At 36.6% G+C, this 21305-nt stretch overlaps 1 protein-coding gene across 1 annotated transcript; it reads right to left on the bottom strand.

Moving 5' to 3' along the window:
* Positions 1–46: 46 nt before the first annotated feature.
* LOC106709406 lies at positions 47–21124 on the bottom strand. Its single transcript, XM_045684900.1, has 29 exons — positions 21051–21124; positions 19679–19717; positions 19080–19282; positions 18446–18508; positions 17748–17870; positions 16928–17074; positions 16578–16702; positions 15923–16079; positions 15043–15137; positions 14086–14254; positions 13499–13745; positions 12948–13114; positions 12531–12751; positions 11940–12144; positions 11392–11523; positions 10416–10509; positions 10106–10207; positions 9414–9525; positions 9080–9223; positions 8252–8378; positions 7311–7393; positions 6810–7028; positions 6131–6275; positions 5133–5354; positions 4077–4193; positions 3404–3530; positions 2309–2420; positions 1326–1436; positions 47–370 (listed from the first exon to the last, which is right to left on the bottom strand). The coding sequence occupies exons 2-29, from the start codon at positions 19707–19709 to the stop codon at positions 208–210; spliced, it is 3963 nt and encodes a 1320-aa protein (XP_045540856.1). The 5' UTR covers positions 19710–19717; positions 21051–21124; the 3' UTR covers positions 47–207.
* Positions 21125–21305: the final 181 nt, after the last annotated feature.

Below are 21305 nucleotides of genomic sequence, written 5' to 3'. Positions count from 1 at the left end.
CGGGGAAAAATTAGTGATAGATAATTTAACATGTCAAACTGTCAAACTGTCAAACAGATTATAAAATGAAGTAGTTGACAATCCACTGCTGTAAATTCACATTTAGAGTCATGGTTACAATTACATTGTATCAGAGATTTGTCTTAAAATATATTCACTAAGGAACACTCATAGTTAATATGAGTTATAATTAATAGACAGTCATATTTACGAGTAGTCAAGATATTTTCTACTTCTGCCTACACATTCCCCGCAAAGTGTACCCATATACGAATGTGGTACGAGAATTACAGTCTCTGTATATCTGACGTAGACTGTGACACCGGTGACAAGTGATGTAATCTTAACACCATCACCTATAGTGCGTACCCTGAAATACAAAGAGTTTTCAATTTGAGACATTATTGAGTGCTGAATAAATATTCTTCCAAAGAGGTGGCATACTGTCCACTAAGAACTTTTGCCTTTTTTCATTACGGAAAAAGAAAGTTTGCTAGTTAACAACGAATGGAATTAAGTTTGATGGAAATAACATTGTAAATATATAGTTTTACTAGCTGTCGCCCGCAACTCCGTGCGTGTGGAATTAAAAAAGAATTAATTAGTAGCCTATGTGTTCTTCCAGACTGTGTTCTACATCTACATATGGCAAATTTCATCGAGATCCATGCAGCCGTTTTAGAGATACCTCGTAACACACATCCATCAATGTAGCCATCCATCTAAACATTCGCATTTATAACACAGTCTAGAAGAACACATAAGCTAACCTATGATCCCGAAAATGTGACCAGTTGCCGTAGGATAAGTTTAATTTAAATATTTACTAGATAACTCCGCAACAGTTTAACACATCTTATTTAAATTTGGCACAGATATAGAATATAGACTTCATTTACACAGATATAATTTTTACCCGATTTTTGATGTGAAACATCTATAGGATCACTTGTAAACCGAATTGTTGGCGTGGCGACGCTTGCCGTGGCGACGGGTCGCCACGCTATACTGAGGTATACATTATTATTCATTCATGCATTCATTCATTTATTCATTCATTCATTCATTCATTCATTCATTTATTTAATTATAATATTTAATATTTTATGCATATTACTTGTACACACACGATGTTTCACATCTGCCAGGCGTCCCATGACGGCTCTCAAGTTTTTTTTACATTCTGCGTAAACAAAGTCGAGGGCAAAATCTATTTTAAAACAATGAAAAATGAGAAGTGGGATGTGGATTTGCGAGAGGATGAAAGGAAAAATTAAGGTATGAAATGAAATTAAAAAAAATTAAAAACTACAAAAACTAATTACCTAAAATTGGGTTCATCTGTTGATACATTTACTGAACCACCTCTGACAGTGATGTTATTCAATCCAGTGTAAACTTTCACACCTCCATTTTGGTCGCGAATAATAGCAAAACTGAAAAAAACATCATCATCATCAGCTCACTATACGTCCCCACCGAGGGGCTCGGAGTCACCCCAAGCTAGGGGTGACTAGGCCATAGTCAACCACGCTGGCCAAGTGCGGGTTGGTCGACTTCACACATATCATTGAATTTCTTCTCAGATATGTGCAGCATCACGATGTTTTCCTTCACCGTAATAACGTCGGATAAATGTACATATGTAAATCGATAATCGAAAAAACACATTGGTACATGGCGGGATTTGAACCCAGGACCTGCAGATTGCAAGTCAAGTGCTTAACCCCTGAGCCACCTACGCCGACCGAAAAAAACATCACAATAGACTAAATAAAAGGGAGAGTTCTCTAGAGAGAATCCCTCTCATATTATTTGATAACATAATATTTGACAACAGAGGTATCATTATTATACAGGGTTTTAGTCTCAGAAACCAACGATACGTTATTTTTTGTGTAGACTGCATCAAATGTTTTAACCGTTGGTTTCCGAGATCGAAATAAAAAAAAAATATATAAAATAAAAAAAATATATAAAAACATATCCCTGTCGTTATAACTGATGATCCCTGACTAAACATAGATAGTAATATTTTTTAAAAGGAGATTTCTGTCTCCACGATTACTCGTTTACTCCCCCTTTTTTTATGGAAAGGATCGAAAGAGGCATTGATTTTAAAGGAGGAGGGAACGCATAGGAAGGGGATATATTCCCCCCCTCCGTCGATAAAGAGTAGGCAACGGCATCTGCAATTCTCTCGTTTGTCACCTCATTAAAAAAACTAACAACAGTTTTTTTTTTGTGTTCTGTAATTTTACTGGTATTTTTCACAGTTATAGCGAGAATGTGAAGATAATATAAATACCTTGAAAAATCAGAACAATCCGCCAAAGCTATAGCGTCACTTTGAACCGATAACAGCTGTTCCGTGGTGCCATACAGCGTTTCAACCGTCGACTCTTGAAGACGACACTCACCTGGGAAAATAATACGTCATCTGTACTCAGAAACTATACTTAAAGTGGCACTCAATAATCACTAAATTTTAAGTAAGTTAAAGCTTGTAATCTAGCTACACTCCAACCAGGATTTACAGTGGGTTTCTGAGATTCCTGAGAGACCAAAATCCCTGAAAACACATCGTCATCTTTGACAAAACAGAGGTAACAAAAGATTTCAAACGGAGATTTTGGTGACAGAAGGTTAGTGACAAGTTATTTGACAGAACGACGTTTGTGAAGTTTAAGTTCACTTTTGCTCACCGGGTCAGATAAGTTTATCTGACTATACATAGATGACACAAAAGACATGACAGCTACACTCCGACAAGGATCTAGTGACACTTATACATTAATACGCCGGGTGCTACTCAGCTATTCTACATACTTTAGGGCGCAGTTTTCTAGCGCACCTTTTTCATTAGTCGTGAAGACCTTTACTTCGCAAGACACTTCCTTTATATCAACTGACAATTTTTATTATTAGTTAGTTTTTAAGCTGGGACTCCCCACATAGTGTTTAAGTTATCAACTAATGAAATATTGCCTTTAGATTCAGTTTTTAACACAGGCATGATATATTTTTCACATCAATCTTTACTTAATATAATAAAGCGTGAAGACACACTTCTTTATCACACATTATCTCAGCAATCACAGCATATTTTTGAATAATTATTTTTGTAATAAAAAGCCCTATACTTAAGACACGCTTTAGGATATATATTTTCACGCCATTGAACTTGAGGGGTAAGTAAATTGACAAAAATTGTTTTGCTAGAAAGGGACAAAAATTACAAGCCAATAGCAGCAAAGATGTTTGCCATTGGAGCAGTAATTTTCAGCCAATGGCGAAGATCTTCGTTGTCAGTTGAATATTTAAATTTTGACATTTGCAATTGAGAAGTTTTGAAGAAATGAAGCCGCACGGCAACAGCTAGTAACAATCAATGGCAACTTACGGTACAATCCATACTTAGTCATGACCTGCATTGTGGTAAAGCTGTCAAGCAACCACTCCAAATTGTCAGACCTGAACTTAACCTCACTTCCAGTTTTACTCTTCACATGAATCATACCATTCTTCTCCTGGAATGAGTAATATTTATTTTTATACTATGTTTACATTATGCCAGTAGCAGTAGCAGCATGTCAATCCATGCCAGCGCAACAGTCTTACTGTACTGGCATAGCAAACCAAGCATTATAAACATAAGGGTAACAAAGTAATAGCTGAAGACGAACAGTCGAAGAATTTAATTTGCTTCCCAGTTTGGATTGAATATAGCATAAAAATATTGAAACAGGTCGTAAATAAATGTCTCGAATGTACATATCGACGCTGGAAAGCGTAAACGCTGTAACCCCGAAAGAATGAACTTTACAGGAGAGCCAAAAAATGATAACTCGTGAGCTGATACGCCTACAAGCATGCGGTATTTAGCAATGTTGTGTAGTTTGTGCTAACCTATAATAAAATCATTATCGTTTGATAATGGTTGAAATTATTAACGTGTGAAAAACATATTCGCGATTTCAAGGGTTACAGCGTTTATGCTTTCCAGCGTCGATATGCGAAATTTGATCAAACTAAAGTTTTTTTTTTGGCTTTTTTAAACTGAAGAGAATTTTTACCTTCATCTCAGCTTCAGCATTTATTGAATCTTTATCATAGCTGCCACTGAACAAATCCTTTGCAGTCTCTAAAACCCTTTTCGGTAACACATGACGGACAAGATCGATGCCTTGTTTCTGAAATAAATATAATTATTAGTTATACATATTTCAAACTAGACGTCGCCCGTGACTCTAAGGTCGCGGTATTAAAAAAAAAAAACTTGTGAGGTGTGTTGGGACACGCGGATGGAACGAAGTTCCTTTCAATTAATTAGTGAAGGAATCAATGTTTATTCTATGAATAAAAAACTTCACAAGAAGTACATTTTATTTCTATGAATTTTCGTTATATATTGTCACGTCGTTGCCATGGTTACTATAGCAAAAAGTGTCGTGACAACTTTTCCTAAGAATTTTTTCCGTCTAGCCCCCTTTCACAACGCGCGATAAGGAACTTCGTTCCAAAAAACTTAGTAGCCTATGTGTTCATCCAGACTATGTTTTAAATCTGTGCCAAATTCCAGCGAGAACCGTCTAGCCGTTTCGGAGATATGTACCTTCTAACAAACATCCATCCATCCATCTAAACTTTCGTATATTAGTAAGATTACTGTTAACTTAAACTACCGTAAACAGTTTGTTTAAGATTAATTAGATAACTTTAGAAATTAAATATATTTAATCGATTAATTAATTAATTAACTGACTAATTATAAAATTCCTTTGTTAAACTTGCTTTCATCTAATTTGGATCTTTTACAACTTTTATAGAAGTGACCCTTGCCCATAAACCATAGACCATCTGCATTTGCAGATGTATTGCCTACTTTTAATCGACAGAGGAGAAGACGTACAGAAAGAGTCCATTTCTCTACAAAATCCACCATCCCTTCTCTTCCCTTCTTTAATTTGTCAACTCTTCAAACAGTCCTGTACTAATATTATATCAAGTACTTACTTGACAAATCAAGTAGAGTCAAGTTAGTTTCAGAAATAAGTCATATTTAAGTCAAGACGTAAGTCAGTTCTTTCACAATAAATACTTTATAATTTTTTTTATAATTATTTACTTACTCCTTGAATTTGAAATTCAACATGTCTCTCTAATACTCCAGATGTATTCTTTGGTGTACCTTTGTATTGTATCTTAAGTTTATTTTCCGCTCTTTCATAACAAGTTCTGTATTCTTTAGAGAAATCTAATAATAGTATTATCTGTCCTAAATAAGAAGATGGATAAGAATAAAGATCTTGATCTGCTGCAGTTTGCGTTGATACTTCTTGGAGATAGCACAACTGAAATAAGACGTTCAATATGTAGTACGGCATATCGTGTTATATAAAACCTTCTGTAAACATTCAACATTTTAAGAAAAAAAATAAGTTTCTTACAACAGAATGGCGGATACATGACGTTTAAAAATTGTTTTTTTTTATTGGAACACACTAATTTTAAAACACCTTCTTATCAATTATGTTATAGATTTATTCATATAAAAGATTAGCTTTTACCCGCGACTCCGTCCGCCCGGAATAAAAGATGGAAAACGGGGTAAAAATGATCCTATGTCCGTTTCCTGGTTCTGAGCTACCTGCCCACCAATTTTCAGTCAAATCGATTCAGCCGTTCTTGAGTTATAAATAGTGTAACTAACACGACTTTCTTTTATATATATAGACTAGCTTTTACCCGCGACTCCGTCCGCGCGGAATAAAAAAATACACACAAGATAAAAAAGTTCCTATGTCCGTCTCCTAGTTCTAAGCTACCTCCCCATCAATTTTCAGCTAAATCAGTTCGACCGATCTTGAGTTATAAATAGTGTAACTAACACGACTTTCTTTTATATATATAGATATAGATATATAAGATATTGGATAAGAACAGTGTTGTTCAAAAAAACCCCACTTACAAATGACACTCAGGGGAAGAAGACGAATTTAATGACATCTTACTCGTCAAAATTAGTTCAATCATTAACTCTCATGAGTCAGTAATAATGAAACAACTACCTCTAACGTACTTTACTTCAATAATATCTTCACGACAGTTACGTAAAGCAGATACTCACTCTGACATATCTATCAGTGATATTATGGAATGTATCGGGCAATTTCCCTCTAACTGCCACTTCAGCTGTCAAGTTACCATCCTGACTGCTAATACTGGTCTCTGAGTACACCTTAATTACAGGCTCCTCTCGATTCTGATTCAAACTGTAATATTATTTTTAAGTCAAGTTGTTTATTATAAACAAAAGACATTAATAATCTAGAACCAATAAGAGGGTAACTGTAGTACTAAAACTATGACAAGCTGGTCTGGTTCAATAACAGTAGTGCACGGGTCAGCTCGCCCGATGCAATACCACGACCTCACAGAAGACAGGCGTCAAGTGGAAGCAATTCCAAGTACAGTCTGATGAGTGTTCGTGCCGCAGGACAAATTTTAGTCCACGTTCCCTTCCCACCCTTTTGGGATTTGACGGTGGGGTGCATAAGACAGCCGCTTGCTAGTTTGCCACTTTACAATACAAAAAAATAAGATGTAAAACTACTAAAGAGCCATAGAAAATGACTCACAAGAAAGATAAAGTCCGACAAAAATCTGGTGTCAGTAATTAGCTGTTATAATTTAGTTCTACTTATGTCGGTTCACACAAGTTAGTCGGTTCATAAAAGTTCGAATTTCAACTTTCTAAGTATTAAATGAATAAGTTATTAAAGAAAAAAAGTGAATAAATAACTTACATGTAAAAACTAATTGCAAAACTGAAATCCACATCAATTTTATCTTCTTCAGTCAAGAAGTTCCATCTGTTAACACCGAGTTCTAATGTCACCTTTCCTTCTCCGTAATTTTTGAGACTGGAGACAAATATTGTGGCACCACATGTGCCTGATGGCGGGAAGTTAAGGAGAAGAATGCTCTCTAATGCGATCTGAGAAGACTTGAGTGGAGTTAGCAGACTGAAAGAGATGTAATATTTAATAAAGTTAAAGAAAATAGAGTTTATTAATTAATCAGTTAGTTACTCAAATAATAAATAATCTATTGGTTAACAAATATATTAACTAATTAATATATTAATTAATTAATATGTTAGTAATTAATTAATTAATTTAGTTATTTAGTCGACCAAGTAAAAAAACTTGGTTACACTTAAAAAATTTCGCCTTTATAACAAGTTTTAGAAAATTTTGTCTTACCAAAATATTAAATCTAATAATAAATTTAAAAAAAACACTTACTCAAAAACGTGTGTCATCAGTTTGCCAGTGGTCTCTGCACCGGACAGCGGCCGGTCATCACTGACACCATCAATATGCTCTCTCTGGAAGAAGTACATGTTTTAACTCTCTTATTCCTTTCTACCTTTGAACCTCTTATCTACTAGTATTTTTTTTATATCATAAGGTGGCAAACGAGCAAACAGCCACCTGGATTCGCCGAAATAGCGAGGCGACCGTTGCCCATAGACATCCGCAAATGTAGATGCATTGTCTACCTTTAATGAACGGAGAAGAGGACGCACAGAAAGAGGATATTTCTGCTTCCTATGCGTCCCCTCTTCCGCTAAATCCACTTCCCCTTCCCATCCTTTCCTAATAAGAAAAGGGTGGGAAGGGAAAGAGGACTAAAATTAGGCCTCCGGTACCAGTCTCATTAGACGAAGCGCGGAATTGCTTCCACTTCACGCCTGTCTTCTGTGTGGTCGTGGTATTTCACTGGGCGAGGACAATTCGTGCACCCAACAAATATTGTTGTTGCGGGATCTATCTAGTAACGAAAGTGTTGCAAAAGTTAACTATCCTTGGCTTTATTTTTTTGATTTAGAAGATTTTAGTAAAAGTTGGCATACTAATGACATCATTGGAGGCCAAATTATAGTCGTCTATCCCTTCCCACTCTTCTTTCTTCCCTCTTCTCTTATAAGGAAATGATTGGAAGGGGCAGTGAATTTAATAGAGGTCGGGCCGCATAGGAAAGGGAAATATTCTCATTCTGTGAGTCCCCTCCTCTGACGATTAAAGGTAAGCAATGCATCTGCAATTGCAGTCTAGGGGTAGCGGTCGCTTCACTATTTCGACGAATTTAATGACAGCTTATTCATTTGCCCTAATATAATAAAAATAGAAGTTATCCAAAAAATTACGCATAAAACAATAATTATCATAATTTCCAGTCTTACCTCACAAGTATCTTTCCCAGTGATAACAATATTTTCAAAGCTACCCTCGATGGTCACCATATTGACCATCACACGCGAATGGAGAGCAAGTCCAGCGCGCTGCGTGAACGGGAACAACAGTGTTAGTCTGGAAGAAGAAATAGGATTACACCAGTTCCAGAAGTGGAGTAGTTTCCCCAGGACTTCATGCAGAACATGTCAGACCCAGTGGTGAGCGATAAACATTAAAGTTAAGGGTATACAAATTGAAAAAATAAGGTATCAAAGGGGTTCACCAAAATCAGTGTAATTTTACAAAGAATCTATAGGAAAAAAAAACTTGAGAGGTGTGTTGGGACACCCGGATGGAACGAAGTTCCTTTCAATTAATTAGTGAAGGAACCAATGTTTATTCTATGAATAAAAAACTTGAGTCTTCACAAGAAGTACATTTCATTTTATGAATTTTCGTTATATATTGTCACGTCGTTGCCATGGTGAAGTAGCGCTCATTCGTCGTTAACATACTTACTATAGCAAAAAGTGTCGTGACAACTTTTCGTAAGAATTTTTTCCGTCTAGCCCCTCTTCACAACGCGCGATAAGGAACTTCGTTCCAAAAATTTTGGGTATTTACTCATCATCCTGTCCTTTATCCTACGTAGTGTCAGCAAATTACTCTAACAAACATCTCTTATTAGCTGTCATTTCTGAATTCACTACCTTCTTACGCAAAACTTGCATATTATCAACCTATATAACCAACATTCAATATCATTTATTGCATTTTACTTCTCAATTTCTAGTCTTCTTTTAAGTCTCTGTTATAGAAACTAAGCTAGTACTTACTCAATCTTCTTCGCATTCAAGGGATGAGAGACGTTGAACTTCATAGGCAGGAGTGCGACTATAGACTGTTGAATCCTGGTCGTATGTTCCGAAAGAAGGATCGGTCCGTCCGTGCACAGTGATGTTACAGCCGTGCCTTGGTACCTAAAATGAAGTAATTGAGTAAGCACCCGATTAAGATTTAATAAAAAAAAAACATTAGTAATAGCTGACTTTAGCCCATTCATTTCATCCCAGTCTTATTTACCCTGAAGAAGAACCATCAGATGGGATTAAAAAGCCTTAATTGTGGTACTGTATTTAGGGGTACTTTTGATGATATTAGTTTTATTACGTGATTTGCAGGTCATTGTCCCAGGTGAGTCCTTGCGTCTCTGGATGTGCAGTGAGGTTGCCTCGTACTGATGAGAACCCTACGATAGTCCTCTGAAGCCTTACAGGGGTACCTGGAACGTAACATAATATTTTATTGGCCATTACAATCATTTTGTCGGGTCAAGGTCATCTGCGTGCTGCTCAGTGTTCTTCTACCCACATCCCTTTACACCCAATTACACCTTAAATTGTGATCTGCACAAGAAATCGAAGAAGAATTCAGACACGTTATAATATACATTTTAAGGAGACATTTATTATATGCTAGCTTTTACCCGCGACTCCGTCCGCGCGGAATAAAAAACATGCACACAAGATAAAAAAAGTTCCTATGTCCGTCTCCTAGTTCTAAGCTACCTCCCCATCAATTTTCAGCTAAATCAGTTCGACCTATCTTGAGTTATAAATAGTGTAACTAACACGACTTTCTTTTTTATACATAGACTAGCTTTTACCCGCGACTCCGTCCGCACGGAATAAAAAATAGAAAAAGGGATAAAAATTATCCTATGTCCGTTTCCTGGTTCTAAGCTGCCTGCCCACCAATTTTCAGTCAAATCGATTCAGCCGTTCTTGAGTTATAAATAGTGTAACTAACACGACTTTCTTTTATATATATAGATTATAAAGTATATATTTTATGTGACTTACCCAACTCACTGGCTATGTTCCAATCCATCTGAAATGGATAGTAGACCAACTGCTGGTTAATATGACTGCCGAACTTCAGAAAGTCATCGATGAATTTGAATACTGAAAGAAATTGGTTCAATTTTTTATGCTTATATTAATAAAGACCTCTTTAAAGTTGTGAACTTTCTGTAAACCTCCGTGAACATTGTTCAACTTGTGAACTTAACTATATTTATCCATCACCCTTTTGTACACCCTTGTAACTTTATTTGTTCACTCCGCCGTCACTTTGGAAAGCACTGTTATGGATAATACAATAAGGAATTACTTTTATCGTTGTACGTTTCTTCTAAATCCGATTGGTTGATATGCATCGCAAACACTGTTTTGTCTCCGATCTTCACAACTATATCTATATGAACCTGGAGAGAAAAATATAATATTCAAACTTTCGTGAGACATTATCACTAACTTATATAGAAACGGCTAAAACACTCCGGTGTCGTCAGTGCCGTCAGTGAGCGACGGGCCGCGTCCGCGAAATAATACCAGTCCCACTCACCCTGATGAAGGGCCCCCGAAGGGCTCGAAACTAGTCGGTGTCGACACCGGATATATATACGTGAGCGTTTTAGCCGTTTCTATATAAGTTAAAAATATAATAATGTAGATTATATTAAAAAAAAACACACTGGTAGACGCCAGCAATAACAACATCAGTTGCACGAATTTGCCTCGCTCAGTGAAATACCACAACCATACAGAAGACTGGCGTGAAGTGGAAGTAATTCCGCGTTTCGTCTGATGAGTGTGGTGCCGGAGGCCTAATTTTAGTCCTCTTTCTCTTCCCATCCTTTTCTTATAATGAAAGGATGGGAAGGGGAAGTGGATTTGATGGAGGAGGTGCATTGGAAGGTTAAATATTCTCTTTTTGTGCGTTTCCTCCTTCATCGATTGAAGGTAGACAACGCATCCGCAATTGTGAATGTCTATGGACAGCGGTCGCTTCGCCATTTCTGCGAATTCATGTGGCCGCTTGCTTGTTTGTCACCTTGTAATAAAAAAACCACTTCTTGTTGGTCTCTCTTTAAAACGTGAGTGTTTAAAAGATGTGCTCACAAGCTCTTTTCTTTATTTAAGTCAAAAGTATTCATTGAAAATTAGATCTACTTTCTATGGATAGATTCATCTAAAGGTACACATCATTGGTTCTGATGACTAGTCAATATTATATTATGAAAAAGTTAATTAATTTACACAATACAAAGTTCAACCCTTATTTGAGATTCCAAACATGAACATACCGGTTCTGGTGTTCTCAATTTCCAAGCACTTAATTTCTCCAACATAGAGATCAAAGTTCCCTGGCTCATGTTTCTTGATTGTAGGAGTTTCTTTAACAGCACCCACGAAAGTCCTTCACCGACGAAATAAATCTGTAAAAATTAAACTATTAAATCTAGAAGAATTAAAGCTTATTGAAAAGTCTCGTTATTTGTCTATCAACTATAAAATGGTCTTCAGATGACTGTTTACCGGAGACCAAATAATAGTCCTGTTCTTCTAATCTTTTCCTTATAAGAAAACATCCGGAACTTCGATTAACAATACTGTTAATCGAATGTCTGTCCAACAGAGATGGAGAATTATCGAGGGACGGAAATAGCCTCTTTTTTACATCTTCTCCCCTGTATTTTAAATGTATCTAACGCACCTGTCATGTAACTTAGTGTCTTTGAGTTGCCACTTCATTATTCTAGGGAAATCAGAACACTTGTTGGCCACCTTCTATAATAAATTGTTACGATTTTCTTCCTTCAGAACGTTTAAACCCTTAAGAAGTTCTACTTACCGATGGTTGGTACGGTCTTCTTCCCCCAGTAGACAGTTTAATCCCACCCATAGCGGGCATAGGCCCATCTGGTTCTCCCACGCTAAAGAAATGCACTGATGCTGTGTCTTCATCATCACCCACAGTGAACACCAAGTTATTAGTAGACCAAAAGGTAGTCCCGGGATTTGTGACTTGACTACTTATGAATGGGACATATAGAGACCTGTAAGAAGACATTATGGAGTTTTTTTATATGATAAGGTGGCAAACGAGCAGCAGGAACGAGGTGATATTAAAGGTTAATGGACATCCGCAACACCAGAAGAACTGCAGATGCATTGCCGGCTTTGAAAAGGTGCACTTTCTTTACAAAGGATTCTCACTTTAGAAGACCGTTTGCTTTTCACAAGCTTTTTTTCAGTTTCACCTGTCATCACAAGTTTGTCATCAAATCTGCAAATAATATTTGAAACACTTCCTCATCGAAGAACTTCATCGAGTTTGGGCTCGTTTGAATTATCTTGAAGAGTAGTTTGCCTTTTTGTAAAAAAAAAAAGTAACTAACAAGATCATGATATTTTTTTCTTTTTAAACATTATTAATACTCACGCGGCCTTATACCCATGGAAGAACTTATTCTTCTCCATGGTCTTCACAGTGGAATACCAAAATCTCTTCAATTGATCATTATTGCATTCCTTGATGTAGTTGTGGATAAAAAGGAAGTCACTAGCACTGATATCAGAGCTAAGAAGGGAATGTAGCGCTGCTACTCTAAGCTGAATATGCTCTCTGTCATTCGTGAGGATCGGTAGAGCTGTTTCTAGAACCTAAAAGAAGTTAACCAACTTAAAAGCAAAGTTTGTTCGAATAGCGCAATTCAACTATTTCGACGATTCGACTAATGTTAAACGAAAGTTACATGATCTTAAATTATTGTGATATCTATTTATCTTGACGCATATTATTGTCTCGGTTTTTTCACAAGTGTATGACAAGGATGACAATATATTGAATAGTACCTACCATATATCCTTTAGCAGTTTCAGGTCCACAAGCCAAGGAGGCCCATAGTCTCTCGTGTCGGTTCCTGGTGATATCACCATGTATTGTCCTGATATAGGAGTCAGCGGTGTACCCTAGAGTACAGAGACCCTGTAGCCAGACCATACGGTCTAAATACTGAGGACAGTCTGGAATAGAAATGTTGATGATGATATTTAAAAATGGAAAGAGTCGTCGTTGATACAATCTCGCTAGTCCCGTGCAATATCACGACCTCAAAGAGATGCTCAAAGTTGAAATAATTCCGCATTTCTTCTGACGAGTGTACGTCAGAACCCGAGTTTCAATCCTCTTCCTTTTCTAATTAGAAGAAGTCTATTTGACGAAGGACTAAATGTAAAGAAAGGAAAAGAATCCCGTTTCTGTACATCATCTCCCTTACCCATTAAGAGGATGCAAAGCATCTGCAACCTTTTATGCTGATGTCTAGACAGCGGTCACTTTGCTATTACTCATATAACGAATTCAGGTAGCCGTTTTCTTGTTTTCTACTTATATTGAAAAATACTTACCACTGTACATCCTGAAGAATTTAACAACAACATTATCGAAGTAATCGTGTTTAACTAACGACGCGTCCATAGTCTTGGACGCGAGAGTTGCAAATGACAAAATACCAGCGTGACGTATGGAAGGAGGGAAGTCTAGACCGAGTCTAGTGAATACTTCTAATTCTTCTAGAAGACTTTGACTGTAATCTGCGACGTTGTAAGGTAGCTTACGAAGTAGTGATAGAAGAGATGAATCCTCTATCTTCTCCTGGAATTGGTAAAGAATTAAAACTTTTAGATTTGCAAATCATCTGATCCACTCTTGCATATTATTGTTAGCTCTGTTTATCCCAAAGGTAATTAGGGAATTATAGGAGTGGCAATTATTATAGACATTACACAGTGAAAAAAGATCTTTGTTATAATATCTGGCCACAAAATCCAACTTTTAAAACACCCATTCAATAAGCTATATTAGTTTCTAAAAGAGAACGAAAGGAATCAGACTCAAATTAAAAAAAAGCTTTAATGATGACGTATTTCTTTTCTTTAATATACTTATTGAAAGCGTTGTCAGTTCAGAAACAGACTAATTACTTCCTTCTTACCTTTTGATCTATCACCAAATATCTGATGAAGCGAGCACAAGCGTCACTTCTAGAGTGAGGCAGAACTTCCAAGAAAATATTCCTGGCTGTCTCCAGATCGTAGCTGGTGCCAAGAACTAGTTCGTCGAAAAGACGTTTGAAGGAATCGTACGTTAAACGAGACATTGTGCTGAAAAGTAGTAAATAATCAAATAAATATGTTACTAACCTAATATTATAAATGTTAATGCTTAGATGGATGGATGTTTGTTACAAGTTATGTCCAAAACGGCTGTTTGGATATCGATGAAATTTGGAATAGATGTAGGACGCAGTCTGGAAGAACACATAGGTTACAAATGAAGTATTTTTTTATATCCAAAGATGGCAAACGAGCAAACAGCCACCTGGATTCGCCGCAATGGCGAGGCGATCGTTGCCCATAGACATCCGCAAATGCAGATGCGTTGCCTACCTTTAATTAACGGAGAAGGGGACGCACAGAAAGAGGATATTTCTCCTTACTATGCGTCCCCTCTTCCGCCAAATCCTCTTCCCCTTCCCATCCTTTCCTAATAAGAAAAGGGTAGGAAGGGAAAGAGGACTAAAATTAGGCCTCCGGTACCACACTCATCTGACTGTACGCGGAATTACTTCCACTTCACGTCAGTCTTCTGTGTGGTCGCGGTATTTCACTGAGCGAGGACAATTCGTGCACACAACAAATATTGTTGTTGCGGAATCTATCACTGTAAAAGTTCTTTTATTTCCTAGCAGATGGAATTGCGGGCTACAGCTAGTCTGTTCATGTAGGTAACACTCCATCTTAGTGTCCATCAAATGTGCGTTGGATCCTTCATTCGTCTCATATTTATTTTCTTGTCATGCTAACGTTTTGATTTTTAATATGTTTATGTGAACGACTTAATAAGTTGTAACTAAATAATCTCTTAGTAAGTTTAATAAATGTTTACTTACTTTAGTAAATCCACAAAATCCATTGTATGAATTAAACCTTCGTTTTTCACTATATTGTCAGCGTCGATGCCTTTCTTAGCTATCTTCAAAAGTATCTGTAAAAAAATTATACACATAATTTGTGAACAAAACCCTAATTTTAAACGATAGCAGCCAAAAGAGACTACGAGAAGAAAAAAAAATTGAGAATTTCTGGGTTAAACAATTGGGTTCATTGTTTTTTTTTTTTCATTAAACACTATTGGTCGCCTGCAACTTCCTTAGGGAGCCTAGATTATGTTCGAACTCATCATCTGAAAGTCCTAACAAAATCGGTCCAGTAATTTCGGTGATTACCCGAAAAAAAACGCGGCTTGTGAACAGTTAGATAGAATAAATTTAAATAAGAATAACAGTAGTAGACTCAGGAACAACAACATCTGTTGCACGAAATGTCCTCGCTCAGTGAAATACACAACCATACAGAAGATAGACTTCAAGTGGAATTACACGTACAGTCTAATGAGTGTGGTGCCAGGGGCCTAATTTTAGTCCTATTTCCCTTCCCACCCTTTTCTTATATGGAATGGATGGAAAGGGGAGGTGAATTTGATGGAGGAGGAGATGCATAGTAAGGTTAAATATTCTTTTTTGTGTGTCTAGTTCGTCGATTAAGGGTAGGCAACACATCTGCAATTGCGAATGTCTATGAGCAGTGGTCGCTTCGCCATTTCGGCGAATTCATGTGGCTGCTCGTTTGCCACCTTGTAATATAAAAAAATGTAAAATTGATTTTTTGCTATCGGTAAAGCAAAGTACACGAAATGTGATTTTCTTTTTTTATATTACATATAGGAACTTCAATTTTATTTTATGTAATGATTTCTTCAAAAGTACTTACTTCATAAGTTTTATTCTTTAAATCCTCTTGTGTAACAGTTTTGATGAAGTTAGATGGATTCCTGTAATCTCCAGCATCATACTGAACATCTCTCCTGGTCAGTTCTAACTTCTCCAGACTTTCTACAGGAACTTCTGTGTCGTAGTAAAGGGATAATCTAGAAACAAAAGTCGCATTGAATTTTACTAATAATGATGATCTAGGCCAGTGTTTACCGAAGTGGGCGATAACACCCCCTTGGGGGCGTTTGAAACCTAGGAGGGGGCGATAAGAGGCCCAAAAAATGGGGGGCATTGAAATTAATAAAAGTAATGAAATTGTGGTTTTTAAGTTTTAGGACTGAATAAAAATTTGGGGGCTCTGAAATATAATTGATTTTCAAAGGAGGCGGTGAAAGAAATAAGTTTGACAATCACTTATCTAGGCCTTCTAAACCCGGGGCTGCTAAGGTGAAGGACTGTTGGGACGCCGGATCGTAAAGGTATTGAACCCTGAGCCCTAGGGGAGTCAGGCATTATAGGAATTAATTTTAGAAGCGCTAGACTTATTTTCATACCCGGCAACCCAATATTCATCTCGTTCATTCTTAGGACGTAGGATAAGACAACGATTCCGTACATGTTTCACAACAATGGAAACCAAGATTTATACTTACTCAGAAGCGACGTAAAGAATATGATCATGTATCTTGTACTGGAACATCCCCTTCATGTCCATACTGTTCAGACCTCTGTTTTCATCTAGTATGTACACACGTTCAGATGTAGACACCATCTCAGGCTGTTATAAAAAAATACAAATTAAATCGATAACCACGTTACAAGGAACATCAACATTCAGTAATACGGGAATAAAAAACTTTTTTAGTAGCGTTTATGTTCGTCAGTCTATGTTCTACATCTATGTCAAATTTCATCCGATATTCGTTAATCCGTTCCGGATTGATTAATTAATTAATCAGTTGATTAATAATTAAATTAGTTGATTAATTAATATAAAACTCACAACATTCCGTTCCTCATAATCTTGAGTCCAAGGCACGGAGCTCCAGCTGTGTTCAGTCCTCGGCGAGGAGACCTTCACGCTGCAGTACTTCTTTATACTGTCACCTACCGCTGTGTACACCATCAGGCAACTTTCGTACAAGCAGGGCTGGTAAAGAACATCTAGGTTTACTATTAATAGATTACGCAGGATGTTGCTGAACAAATATCCCGCTCGGATGCAATACGAAGATATCCGACAACTATAACCTTGTCTTGCATCACTGTGCGTGCCGGAGGAAAAGTCTAGACTTGAGCACGGCACACACACACGCACAGCACAGAGAGACTAGTCTCAGAAGAAAGGATGGGAAGGGTTAGTAGATTGAGATGTGGAAGAGAAGAAGAAATACACTTTTTCTTTGCTCTCTCCTGTGTCGTATATAATTAGACAATGCATCTGTTTCATATTATAAGGTGGTAAACGGGCAAGCGGCCTGATTTGCCAAAATGACGAAGCTACCGCTGCCCATAGACATCCGCAATTGCAGATGCGTTGCCTACCATTAATCGACGGAGGAGGGGCCGCACAAAACGCGTCCCATCCTTAGTCAAACCCGCTACCCTTTCCCATCCTTTCCTAATAAGAAAAATCAACCTTTAACTTTCCTTTCTATGTGTAGTATCCAACTAACTAAGATGCCGGATAAGCGGGAAAAGATGTGATAGAACCTTTTTATATAGAAATACTCGTATATATTAACCGATGACATAAATAAATATTTCTCCTAATTAATTTATTTATTCATTCAATTAACGGGTTAATTAATCAGTTGACTAACCTCATAGTTACCATACGTGCCGGATTCCTTTTTCATCTGGAAGTTAATAGCAAGAGCTCGCTTCATATTGGTTGCCCACACCGGTTCTGATCCCACGAAGATGCCACTGATCAAACCATTTGTCTGTAAATAGAATCACATCACAGGAGACCGAAGGAGGTACGCTGCCAGTATCTTCGGAACCTTGCCTAAAAGGACTCCTTTTAATAATGTAGTTTATTTTTTACATTATATTTTATAACATTTTTAGTGTTAGGTTCTATATTCATCATCATCATCAGCTCACTATACGTCCCCACCGAGGGGCCTCCCCAAGTTAGAGGTGACTAGCACATAGTCAACCACGCTGGCCCTGTGCGAGTTGACTTCACACATATCATTGAATTTCTTCTCAGTTATGTGCAGGTTGTATCACGTATGTTTTCCTTCACAGTAAGAACGTCGGATAAATGTACATATGTAAATCGAATAACACATTGGTACATGGCGGGATTCGAACCCAGGACCTGCAGATTGCAAGTCAAGTGCCTTGAGCCACAGACGCTCTCTATTCATATATAGTTAAAGTTATATACTTTAACATAAGTATAATTATGTGCATATATACAGTAATAAATAATAACGTTTTTTTTTTGTTTTTCTTTAAAAAAAAACTTAAAAAACGAATCCTAATAATGATTTAAGTCAGAAATACACACCTGATAGTCGGCTTCCCATGTCTTTTTTAGAAAACCGGCAGCTTCCTCGGACTGGTAGGACGTCTGGAAAGATTTCATTTTTAAATTCTTTGATATAATCGTACTAAGAAATTAAATTAACAGAAAAACGACATGTCACATTTCTTCTACTAATATTATAAATGCGAATGTTTGGATGGATGAACGGATGAATGTTTGTTTGAAGGTATCTCCAGAAATTTGACACAGATATAGAACATAGTGGAAGAACACATAGGCAATTTCTAAGTTTTTTTTTATAATTCCACGCGAACGGAGTCGCGGGCAAAAGCTAGTATCTTTAAAGATAGCAAAAGAGGAAACGGCCACCTGAATTCGCAAAAATGACGAAGCGACCGCTACCCATAGACATCCGCAATTGCAGATGCCTATCTTTAATCGACGGAGGAGGGGACGTACAGAACATTTCCCCTTATGCATCTACTCCTATGCCAAATCCACTTCCCATCCTTTCGTGATAAATAAAGGGAAGGGAAAGGGGGCTAAAATTAGACCTCTGAAATATATAATTTTGAATTGTTACATTAGCGTGGACTGAACCTGAACCTGCAACTTTCAAGCTCATTGCTTAACCACTGCACCGCCAGCTACCTACCTTTAAATCTTCCAATTTGAATCTAGCCTTCGTATAATTATCATACACGGTGACCAGCAGTCTACCTTCTAACGTCCAGAAGGAATTCCCTTCTCTGGGCGCGAGGATACCTGATGACGAGTTGGTTTTCAAAGTGAAGCTGTACTGGCGATTCAGATGCGGAAACAAAGCCTGGAGACCACCAGCTGATACGGCAGTCAGCCCTGGAATGAAAAAAAAAATTCAATGACCAATTAATAACACTTTTTGTTGGTTAAAAAAAAATCGACTGACATAGTCGTAATAAAACATACAGAACTGACTTTCTATAAGTCACGTGATATTTAGTTGTCAGTTTTATATATTTCTGAACTTCGTTATGGATTCACTTCGGAGCAGAACGTAGGTATCGTCACCTCACTCGTCAAATTCGGTTAATTTATTTATTTATTTATTTACATGGCAGACTTACAGCTAAATCAATCATTTAATTCAAATCAATGAAATCAATTAAAGTACAGGATGTACGTGCCGAAAAACATTACCTACTTGACAGTATAAAGTATGTCAGTACGAGTTTTCCGACAGTAAACAGTACATAAAAAATGCTCAAAACTTACCGAAAGCCAAAATGAAATATGGGAAGATCATGACGTTATCTGAAATACAAAACGATAAATAAACTTCCACACTTAAAAGTACTTACAAAATAAAATAAGTTAAATTATTTAAATACATAAATAGATCTAACGTTTATTAAAAAAAATTTAAAAAAAAAACACTGAATTTGGCTCTAATGGCTTAGTAGTGCCATCTATTGGCTGGATTTTAACTCTTTCATATCTCATTTCTTACTAGTCTTACTTCTTAGCTTCTTACTAATATTATAAATTCAAATGTTATCGTGGATGGATGGATAGATGTTTGTTTGAAAGTATCTCCAGAACGACACAACGGATCTTGATGAAATTTGGCAAAAATAGAATATAGACTGGAAGAACACATAGGCTACTTATTAAGTTTTTTTTTATTCCGAAAAAATAGTCCTTCACTCGTCCAAATCGGTTTAGTTATTTTAGGCTTTAAACCATAACAATGGAATTTACATACATACAAACCCATAAACATACGCGAAAAATATAACCCACTTTGTCAATACGTAAAAAAATTTTTCATACCTAAAATCTTCCAAGTGTGTTGACGTATTAAAAACAAGTCTTAAACAAGTCGCCCCAATCAAGTAGTATTGTTTAAATATTAAAAAAAAACAATACATTGAGATAATGTAAAAAGGCAGACATATACGAACTGCATCAAGCAATTAGATACTGTAAACTACGGTCCGTGTATGGCGAACATAAACTGTCCAATAGCGACCGCTTGACACTTTCAACATAATAACAATAACTTGGGAGATACACTAGGCGAGAATAGAAATGGATTTAACAGGATATGAGACGCAAAGGGAAGGTAAATATCTCTTTCCTGTACATCCATTAAATGTAAGAAACTGCAAGCTTTTACCTTTTTATGTAATTTGCGTTGCGTCCAACTTTCTATTAATAAAATCAACCTTTAAACATTAATTAAAAAATCTTGAGAGGTGTGTTGGGACACCCGGATGGAACGAAGTTCCTTTCTATTAATTAGTGAAGGAACCAATGTTTATTCTATGAATAAAAAACTTAAGTCTTCACAAGAAGTACATTTTATTTCTATGAATTTTCGTTATATATTGTCACGTCGTTGCCATGGTGAAGTAGCGCTCATTCGTCGTTAACATACTTACTATAGCAAAAAGTGTCGTGACAACTTTTCTTAGGATTTTTTTCGTCTAGCCCCCTTTCACAACGTGCGATAAGGAACTTCGTTCCAAAAAACCTGACGGTTTTGTTAAACGAATATGTCGGCAGGAATACCGTCTAATATTCCTGCCCTAAACTTTAAAGAAAAGGGCAGGAATATTACAATGAATTAATATTATTTACTTACCATTTGTATATAATATTGTACACTGTCATTTACTGCGACCGTACACTGCGTTATCTTTCCACAAATGAAACTAATTATTCGTAATTTTGTTTTATAAGACAGGTAGTAAAGTGATATAACTCCAAAAAAAGAATGAAAAAAAATTTTTTTGTAACAAATATCTTTCAAATAAAGTAACGAAAGTATGAATGATAAAAAAAAATACTTTGATAAAAAAGTAGAATCAAAGCGAATTATTTTGTTTATAATTATTAC

Source organism: Papilio machaon, chromosome 28, assembly GCF_912999745.1.
Source record: "Papilio machaon chromosome 28, ilPapMach1.1, whole genome shotgun sequence".
Classification (NCBI taxonomy): Eukaryota; Metazoa; Arthropoda; class Insecta; order Lepidoptera; family Papilionidae; genus Papilio; species Papilio machaon.
The sequence above is the reverse complement of the archived record's forward strand: the minus strand, read 5'-3'. Positions and strand labels throughout refer to the sequence as shown.